This window comes from Oncorhynchus mykiss, chromosome 20 (genome assembly GCF_057628025.1).
Source record: "Oncorhynchus mykiss isolate SJ-2025 chromosome 20, ASM5762802v1, whole genome shotgun sequence".
NCBI classification, from domain to species: Eukaryota; Metazoa; Chordata; class Actinopteri; order Salmoniformes; family Salmonidae; genus Oncorhynchus; species Oncorhynchus mykiss.
In genome coordinates, this window is record NC_143041.1 from 40,964,329 (window position 1) to 40,974,639 (window position 10,311).

The 10,311-nt window shown below is 43.3% G+C and overlaps 1 protein-coding gene across 1 annotated transcript; it reads right to left on the bottom strand.

The window, feature by feature from the left end:
* Positions 1-1,099: 1,099 nt before the first annotated feature.
* Positions 1,100-8,867, bottom strand: LOC110499436 (transmembrane protein 100). The gene is made up of 2 exons (XM_021576579.3): positions 8,736-8,867; positions 1,100-3,706 (listed from the first exon to the last, which is right to left on the bottom strand). Exon 2 carries the CDS (start codon positions 3,667-3,669, stop codon positions 3,184-3,186), a length of 486 nt encoding a protein of 161 aa, XP_021432254.2. The 5' UTR covers positions 3,670-3,706; positions 8,736-8,867; the 3' UTR covers positions 1,100-3,183.
* Positions 8,868-10,311: the final 1,444 nt, after the last annotated feature.

Below are 10,311 nucleotides of genomic sequence, written 5' to 3' on the forward strand. Positions count from 1 at the left end.
GTCCAGCCTCCTTCCACTAACCCACTGTCCAGCCCCCTCCCACTAACCCACTGTCCAGTCTCCTCCCACTAAGCCACTGTCCAGCCCCCTCCTACTAACCCACTGTCCAGCCCCCTCCCACTAACCCACTGTCGTCCCCTCCCACTCCCCCACTGTCCAGTCCCCTTCCCCACTGTCCAGACACATCAGACACCTTCCACTCCCCCACTGTCCAGCCCCCTCCCCTACATTCCAGCCTTTCCCACTGTCCAGCCCCCTCCACTACATTCCAGCCCTTCCAACTTCCCTACTGTCCAGCCCCCTCCCCCACTGTCCAGCTCCCCCCACTCCCCCAATGTCCAGCCCCTCCCACTCCCCCACTGTCCAGTCCCTCCCACTTCCCCACTGTCCAGCCCCTCCCACTCCCCCACTGTCCAGCTCCCTCCGACTTCCCCACTGTCCAGCCCCTCCCACTTCCCCACTGTCCAGTCCCTTCCCACTCCCCAGTCCCTTCCCACTCCCCCTCCCCTACTTTCCAGCCCTTCCCACTTCCCTACTGTCCAGCTCCCTCCCACTCCCCCACTGTCCAGTCCCCTCCCACTCCCCTACTGTCCAGCTTCCTCCCACTCCTCCACTGTCCAGTCCCCTCCCACTCTCCCACATTGTCCAGCCCCTTTCTACTCCCCTACTGTCCAGCGCCCTTCTACTCCCCCACTGTCCAGCCCCCTCCTCCCCTACTGTCCAGCCCCCTTCCCCTCCCCACTGTCCAGCGCCCTCCCCCACTGTCCAGTCCCCTCCCACTCCCCCACTGTCGAGTCCCCTTCCCCACTGTCCAGACACCTCCCACTCCCCCACTGTCCAGCCCCCTCCCCTACTTTCCAGCCTTTCCCACTGTCCAGCCCCCTCCACTACTTTCCAGCCCTTCCCACTTCCCCACTGTCCAGCCCCTCCCACTTCACCACTGTCCGGCCCCTGCCACTCCCCCACTGTCCAGCTCCCTCCGACTCCCCCACTGTCCAGCCCCTCCCACTCCCCCAAAGTAAAGTAAAATGTCTGTTTGATACTGACATTTTTGTTAAAAGAGATTGGTTAATTGATTGATTGATGATTGGCACATTGATTTTGTGTCTTAAGTTTATTGGCACAAATATTCCAAATACATGGCAATGGATATGGCATAAATAACATGAAAATACAACTTTACCAGAGTACAATGCTATATTTGTTAACAATTTTCAATGAAACTACAACTTGCTTAGCCACAGCTCTGGTCTAACAATGAAAAACTGCATATTTGGCACAACATGTATTAAATGAATCAATTTTATGCATACTAGGCAGTTACAAAGGTATATTGTATTGTTATTTAAAATTATGAGCACTGTTTTGAAAGGAAGCATTAAAAGCTGTGCATATCGAACTTGAGAGAGATACTTTGACTTCATTAGGCAATCACTTCCTACAAGTTCCCTTTACATTGTCATAGTGAGCTTTGACCGTGAAAAGTCAGCCAGTCTACTATTTATCTAAAACATAACATTAAGTACCTATTACATGTTCACTTGAAACATCAACAGAGCAGCAATAGAGTCACAGATACATCACGTGATGTGCATGAGAATAGTAGAATGGAGAATCATGGTCCACCGTGTAACAATCCTTTCTGCTCCAGGATGAAGTTTCTCCTAGGTACAGATCTAGGATCAGCTTCTCCTCCCCCAATCTAACCTTAACCATTAGTGAGGAAAATGCAAAAATGACTCAAGATTAGAATCTAGGGGCAACTTCACCCTACTTCATCCTTACTTTCCAATAACTCATCTTTGGATACTCCCTATTTACCTCCATGATCTTGATCCTGGTCTTTTCAAATGTCCAGGGAGAACAAACCACCAGAATTTCAGATAGTATTTTAGCTACAGAACAGCTAGTCTTTCCAGCAGGGGTTGGAACCGGTTCAGGGAACAGATCCGAAAAACCTGAAAATAATGTAATATTACAAGGAACAGAAACAGAACCGGGAACGAAAGGGATCCATACTGTTCCGGAACAGAACCGTTATTTGAAAAGCATGGGAACCGGTAAATAACGTTATTTTATGTTCCAAACATTTTTTTAACGTTTTTTCTAAACACAACAAAGCACCTATGCAAAGCCCTCACTCTGTCACTCAGAAACCTATTCCAGTGTCTGCCTGCAAACTGAAAATTTGCCCGTGTGTGTGTGTGTGTTTAGGCTATCTGCCCCTCCCTCCTCCGAAGCATAGGCTACTGTACTGACGTTAGCATAGGCTACTGACTGACATTACAAGCGGAATTCAGAAGATAGGGAGAGAGATGTTTAATCAGTTAGAGAAGAATGGATGAACTTGTTCAATGCTAGATACTAAATGCCTAGTTGTCACGTTTCACATTGGATTTATTAACTAGAAAAAGGTAAGACGTATTTTTTAATTCTGGTGCATACACACACAAGCTTGTTAGATAGCTAGCTCAAACTTGTTAGCTAACTAGCTCAAACGACATTCAATGTTCCTCCATAGAAGCCGCTCCTCATAGGTATAACTCTGTGGACCTAAATTCAGATCATGCATGTCATAACAAGATGCAAGATATAATAATAACAAGATACAAGAAGCCTCTTCCTCAACCCTCTGTCGCTCTCGCCGCAATATTTCAGTCGCATCTTACGCCACTTGTTTGTCACCTAGCTTGCCTGCTCCATCCACACTGATTGGTAAAGTCATTTAATGAGCTAAATGTAAACAACTGTTGATTTGAAGGAACAGAAAGGAACGATATAAAAGTGTACTTTTTTGGGGTTCGAACCAGTTCAGAACTTTATTTTGCTGGTTGTAAAGGCGGAACAGAATGAAAAAAATATGGGTCAACATTTGGAAATTAATTTCAGTTCCAACTCCTGCTTTCTAGGCACATAGTCTCACCTACAAAGCAGCTAGACTTTCCAGCCCATTCTAGTCCTTCAGCTAAGTATCTGTTTTTGATAATGTGTGAGTCCTTCATACCCAACCAGCTCAGACATCCCTCAGCTCTCTCCAGTCTCTTGTCATTCGATACCTTTTTGTTCAAACATTCAACAGTCCCACTGTTCCACTGTCCATGTCGCCCCCTCAGGCCACAGCGGCACCTTGACTACAAATTGTTGAAACTTCAAACTTTAACAGTCCCTCTCTTCCCTCAGGGCTCAGACCACGCATAGTCCATGGTTGGCCATGAGGGCCGTCTGACTCTCCCTCCTCCGGTCCTTCTTCCTCCCAAGCCGGACCCTCCAGCAGACAGCACTGGACCCCAGGAGGGCTAGCCCAGCCGACAGCAGAACCAGCCCCAGCACCGAGATGGTGGAGCCGTGGGAGTTGAACGTGTACGCCACGGCCGTTACCACAATACCGGCGATAAGGACCACCACGCCAAATGGCACGGTGCACCGGTAGCACGACATCTCTGCCCCGCCGGTGGCCGCTGTCAGCTGCACCTCGTTGATTAATGGGACGGTCGTCACAACAACGCTACGGTCCTTCTTGTTGTGGTTGTTGTTGTTGGATTTCTCTGTAGTGACTTTCTCAGAGGTAGATGTGGGCATATTCATGGCGCTTTTGGGGGCTTTCGGTGCATTTTTATTGATAGAGTCATCTGGAATAGAGATTTTGCTGGCTAGGAAAAGGTGGGCCATCTTGACTTTCAGTGGTCAACCTGTCAATCTGTGTGGCCTACAGAGAGAAAAATACATTTTAGTCATATTGAAAACAAAACAGAGAAGCCAGAAAACACTTTATGAAACAACTATAAAGGATGTGAACAGAGCACAATTACTGAATTGAAGCCTGTGCACATTGAAATGAATTGAAGGCCGCCTATAGCGGCTGCCTATAGCGGCTGCCTATAGCGGCTGCCTATAGTGGCAGCTTGACAAGGGCGGCATTTTCCAAGCTAAACTGACCAAGACGCACCTCCAACAATACATAAAACCTCACATAATTACAGTGCATTCTCCTCATTAATCTACACACGATACCCCATAATGACAAAGCAAAAACAGGTTTTTATAAATTTTTTCAAAAAATAACATAATAATAATATCTTATTAAGTATTCAGACCCTTTGCTATGAGACTCAAAATTAAGCTCAGATGCATCCTGTTTCTATTGATCATCCTTGAGATGTTTCTATAACTTGATTGGAAATCAATTGATTGGACATCATTTGGAAAGGCACACACCTGTCTATATAATGTCCGACAGTTGACAGTGCATGTCAGAGCAAAAACCAAGCCATGAGGTCGAAGGAATTGTCCATAGAGCTCCGAGACAGGATTGTGTAGAGGCATAGATGCCGTAGCACTCGCTTCTGTCATCATGAAGTGCTTTGAGAGACTAGTCAATGATCATTTCACCTCTACATTACCTGAAAACATAGACCCACTTCAATTTGCGTACCGCCTCAACAAGTCCGCAGATAATGCAATCGCCATCACACTGCTCTGTCCCTTCTGGACAAGACAAATACCTATGTATTTGGAAGAAGTTTAGAACCACTAAGACTCTTCCTAGAGCTGTCTGCCCAGCCAAACTGAGCAACTGGGGGAGAAGGGCTTTGGTCAGGGAGGTGACCAAGAACCCAAAGTTCCTCTGTGGAGATGGGAGAACCTTCCAGAAGGACAACCATCTCTGCAGCACTCCACCAATCAGGCCTTTATGGTAGAGTGGCCAGACGGAAGCCACTCCTCAGTAAATGGCACATGACAGCCTGCATGGAGTTTGCCAAAAGGCACCTAAAGGACTCTCAGACCATGAGAAACAAGATTCTCTGGTCTGATTAAACCAAGATTGAACTATTTGGCCTGAATGCCAAGTGTCAAGTCTGGAGAAAACCTGGCACCGTCCCTACGGTGAAGCATGGTCGTGGCAGCATCATGCTGTGGGGGTGTTGTTCAGCGACAAGGACTGGGAGACTAGTCAGGATCGAGGGAAAGAGAAATGGAACAAATTACAGAGAGATCCTTGATGAAAACCTGCTCCAGAGCGCTCAGGACCTCAGACTGGGGCAAAGGTTCATCTCCCAACAGGCCAACGACCCTAAGCACACAGCCAAGACAACGCAGGAGTGGCTTCAGGACAAGTCTCTGAATGTCCTTGAGTGGCCCAGCCAGAGCCTGGACTTGAACCCGATCGAACATCTCTGGAGAGACCTGAAAATAGCTGTGCAGCAATGCTCCCCATCCAACCTGAAACAAAGCTTGAGAATGGGAGAAACTCCCCAAATTAAGGTGTGTCAAGCTTGTGCCGTCATACCCAGGAACACTAAAGGCTGTAATTGCTGCCAAAGGTGCTTCAACAAAATAATGAGTGAAGGGCCTGAATACTTATGTTAATATATATATATATATATATATATATATATTTTTTTTTATATATAAATGTACACAAATTAAAAAAATTAAAAAAATAAAAATGTTTTTGCTTTGTCATTATTGGTATTATGTGTAGATAGATGAGGAAAAATAACATTTTAATCAATTTTAGAATAAGGCTGTAACGTAACAAAATGAGTAAAAAGCCAAGGGGTCTGAATACTTTTCAAATGCACTGTATGCCCAGAAAGAATGACAATTTCTCTCACCCAGTAGCATATGGGCTATTTAGGTGAGCGCTGATAAGCAGTGTGATAAGCAGTGTGATAAGCAGTGTGATAAGCAGTGTGATAAGCAGTGTGATAAGCAGTGTGATAAGCAGTGTGATAAGCAGTGTGATAAGCAGTGCCCACATTGTCAAAAGTAGGGGTATGAAATATTTTGTTTGTGCATGCTGAGCGCGCCTCTCCAGAGTGCTGTTGGAGAGACGCACCGCTGTGACGCTCCACCAAAGTTACATCAAAAAAATAATGGAACATAACGAGTATATGGCCTTTTCTGTAGCCCACAGGCTGGAGTGGAGATAGAAATGTACGACAATGTCATGAGACAGACACCTTTTACATCGTTTCTCTGATCAAATAGCCTCATCTAAATGGCTAACCATCAAATAACAAATGGCCTTCGATATGAATATGGCATGTTTACAGACAGTACCGGTCCAAGTGAAAACCCAGACTACTTGCATAGTACCGGTCCAAGTGAAAACCCAGACTACTTGCATAGTACCGGTCCAAGTGAAAACCCAGACTACTTGCATAGTACCGGTCCAAGTGAAAACCCAGACTACTTGCATAGTACCGGTCCAAGTGAAAACCCAGACTACTTGCATAGTACCGGTCCAAGTGAAAACCCAGACTACTTGCATAGTACAGGTCCAAGTGAAAACCCAGACTACTTGCATAGTACCGGTCCAAGTGAAAACCCAGACTACTTGCATAGTACCGGTCCAAGTGAAAACCCAGACTACTTGCATAGTACCGGTCCAAGTGAAAACCCAGACTACTTGCATTGTACAGGTCCAAGTGAAAACCCAGACTACTTGCATAGTACAGGTCCAAGTGAAAACCCAGACTACTTGCATAGTACAGGTCAAAGTGAAATTCCAGACTACTTGCATTCCCCCCCCCCCCCCCCCCTATTTTACACTGCTGTTATCTCTGTTATTATCTATGCATAAGTCACTTTATTTAATAACTCTACCCATATGTATATATCACCTCATTTACCTCCACTAACCGGTGCCCCCGCACATTGACTCTGTACCGGTACCCCCTGTATATAGCCATGCTATTGATATTTTACTGCTGCTCTTTAATTATTCGTTACTTTATTTTATTTTTATTTTTTTTATGTATTTTTTCTCAAATCTGCATTGTTGGTGAAGGGCTTGTGACTATGCATTTCACAGGTCTACCTACACCTGTTGGATTCGGCACATTGCTCACCAATATGTTTTTTATAAAAACTACTCCACAGCCAACTCTGTCTCTTTTGCAACTTGTGGATACAATCTTTACAGTCCTGAACAATAATAAAAGGGACACTAAGTGAAAGGAAAAGGGGGATACCTTGTCAGTTGTCCAACTGAATCTATTCAACTGTGTCTTCCGCGTTTAGCCCAACCCTCTATACGGCGGCAGGGTAGCCTAGTGGTTAGAGCGTTGGACTAGTAACCAGAAGGTTGCAAGTTCAAACCCCAAAGCTGACAAGGTCTGAAGTTCTGTCCCTGAACAGGCAGTTAACCCAACCCCTAGGCTGTCATTGAAAATAAGAATTTGTTCTTAACTGACTTGCCTAGTTAAATAAAGGTTTAAAAAAAATACACTCTTGTCATGTTTTTAGATTTATCATGATTGTACATATAATTGGTTATATAGTTATGTTTATGATAGAGAACAATTTTTTTATGCAATCATATGTGCATCTGCAAGAGCCAAGATATTCGGTGGCGTCCCACAGGGTTGGATAATTGGACCTTTGTTATTCCTAATCTATATCACTTAACATTTTCTTTGCTGATGATACCAATTGATTGATTCACTAATTAATGAAGCCAACTCTGAATTTTCTGAATGGTTCCAGATTAACAAATGATCTTTAAATGTAAAAACTAAAAAATCAAATGTCAATATTTTCACTAGTAAGAATAAGAAATATTGTAAAAAAAAAACAAATAAAAAGAGCCAGAATCTCAATTGGGGGTCACATCCGCTAGATTCCTTTGTTTTCTAATTGATGAAAAGTTTTCCTGTAAAGATCATATTCAATTTGTCTGCAGCAAAGTGATGAAATTGGCTGGTGTCATCAGAAAGATTAGTGGTTTGGTTCATCAGGCTTGCTTCCTAACTCTATACTACAGCAAAAAAAATGTATTGGTATTTTTGTTTTATCACTTGTTTTCTTTGGTGCAAATAAATTAAACTTAAACAGTACAGTAAATAGAAGTTAAGTATAGTTCAGTACAGTACAATAGAAGTTAAGTATAGTTCAGTACAGTACAATAGTACAGCACAGTAGAGTATTAGAGTATAATGTACTGTATTGTACACTACTTTACTCTAATGACCTTTATCTTCAACTTTCATTCAGAACCGAAAATGAACCTTATAACGGAATGCATTTTAAACTTCCGTAAAATACGTATTTTCACTTTTCATTCAGATCCTAAAATGAACCTAACTTCAATGTCTGGAAAAAAATATGTCTTTTAGAATGTCTTTTCAACGTCATTTTGCTTACTGGGACTATTCTAAGTATCGGAGGGCGGGATTTTTTTTTTGTTGTCTCGCCTAGGGTGGCAGAATGGCCAGGTCTAGGCCTGTCTCTGCGCCTATGCATAGCCTATGCCCTGGCAGTAATATTTCCACCGGATGCATCGTTGGCAGTTGAACTTGAGGCCTTTACAATGTGCAACATAACTGTCAAATTCCCCGGAGAACTGCGGGCAACGTTAGGCGACCTCCGTGAAACCAGAGCCGGTCAATTTCATGAACAGTCTGCTCTAATGATGAAATGGAAGATGTTAAAATCCATTAAAACTTCTATGATGTAGCATATGTCATCAACCCTTAACTTCTCTGTCGATGTCCACTGAGATGCGATGCAATATATCGAAGTCTTGCTTGAGCACGCGCGTTATGGAGATTTTTTGGGGTCTGTCGATAAAAATGAATCTGTCGATAAAAATGAATCAACATTTAGATGCCGACTGTTCCCATATTTGACACCTAACCCATGCACATATTGTAGTTTCAGGGCTATGATATTCAATGCAAGTAATAACTGTGAATGTCACCATTAAAGTCAAATAAATCAGTTAAACTTACTGTATTCTGGAGCTCTTTTCATTCTCTGACGTTCTCGAGTGCGTCTTTGGAGTAACGGAATGCGACCGTCAGTCTGTTCACTCTCATCTCGTTCTTGAAGTTGTCTGTCATGTCATCCGTTCGTTTTTTGACCATTATCAGTTAGTTTTTCCCCCTCCAAATACAGATATAATATACGACTCTCCTGTTTACCTTTCACACGAGCGCATGGAAATGTGTTATATGCGCAGAGGTTTTCCCAGAATTAGATACATTATAGAGCCTAGCACCGTTTATTTCACTCACTTCTAATCTCTCTGTACGGTGTCCGTGTACCGTGCAGGCAGCGGATGTTCTAAACGAGCGCAGTCATGTCTAGAAAGCTGTGTCTCTTTTCCATGATCTGGTCTACAACGTCTTGGAGAATCATGCTGGGGATATCAATAGCTAAAGAGGGGAGGGGCTGTGAGACACGGCTCTCCTCTCCCCCTCACCTAGTAAACGAGCAAGGAAACTTTTAACCCTTCCCGCTCGGGAAGACAGGGACACAGCTGAACTGATAAGACTGCTAAGTCTACTATTGTTTATTTAAAAGTATACAGCAAACGCAATTTCAATGTGTTAATGACCCATAGCATCACATCTAATTATCTATTTAAACAACAATTACGTTCTTCTTCATTGTTTTACCAGTAGCTTATATCACATAACATCAACAATTTAAAAGTCTACTGTTATGATATAATGCGTTGTCTCATCTATGTTGTTAATTTCTACTTGTGTTTCAATGTGTCAAGACTCACCCATGACACTGCCTATGCTTTGTATGCCAACTAAGGTATGGCTTTTACACCAAGTTTGTAAAAGGGCTGGTAAACTGAGCATGTAATGGTTCTCTCTCTCTCTGTGTGTGTGTGTGTGTGTGTGTGTGTGTGTGTGTGTGTGTGTGTGTGTGTGTGTGTGTGTGTGTGTGTTTAAGAAATGGCTTGGTATTATTTTAACCCCTTGTTTCGGGGTCTGGTTCTTGTTCACATGGGGAGTAGTCCTGACTGCTTTCCAAACTGACACTCAATATTTCCACACAGGGATGTAACAAACTCTTACTCTCCATTGTTGCACAATGCCACTGCACCATTGCTTCACTGACTTACTGTATAAATGCCAACAAAAGGCTGCGACGTCGGGGATTTGCCTGCAGTTGCAGTCATTTATAGGTGACTAATGCACTGTGGAAGAAAATAGCATTTAGTCACTCTGACTCTGAATTCCAATATATATATATTTTTTACATTTACACAAATGATTGATAAAGTTACAGTTCTAAACATTGTGAGTCTATTTCCTATAACATTGAGGCCTATTTCTGGATTAAAGCCTTTTCTGTTGGATACTCTCAAATGAGGATTCTTTAAAATCAATGACAAAACGCTATTTTCTTCCACTTTGCATTAGTCACTTACAAATGACTGCAATACCATCGAACCATTACTTAAACACACACACACACACACACAGGCTGGCTTCCTACTGTTCCCACCATTATCCCCCAGAGAACTGTCAGAGAAAAGTGAGCGAGAGGCCATACCAGACTGCTTTA

Bases quoted from the DNA above. Each gene is read 5' to 3' on its own strand.
- LOC110499436 (XM_021576579.3), bottom strand. From the start codon at position 3,669: ATGGCCCACCTTTTCCTAGCCAGCAAAATCTCTATTCCAGATGACTCT.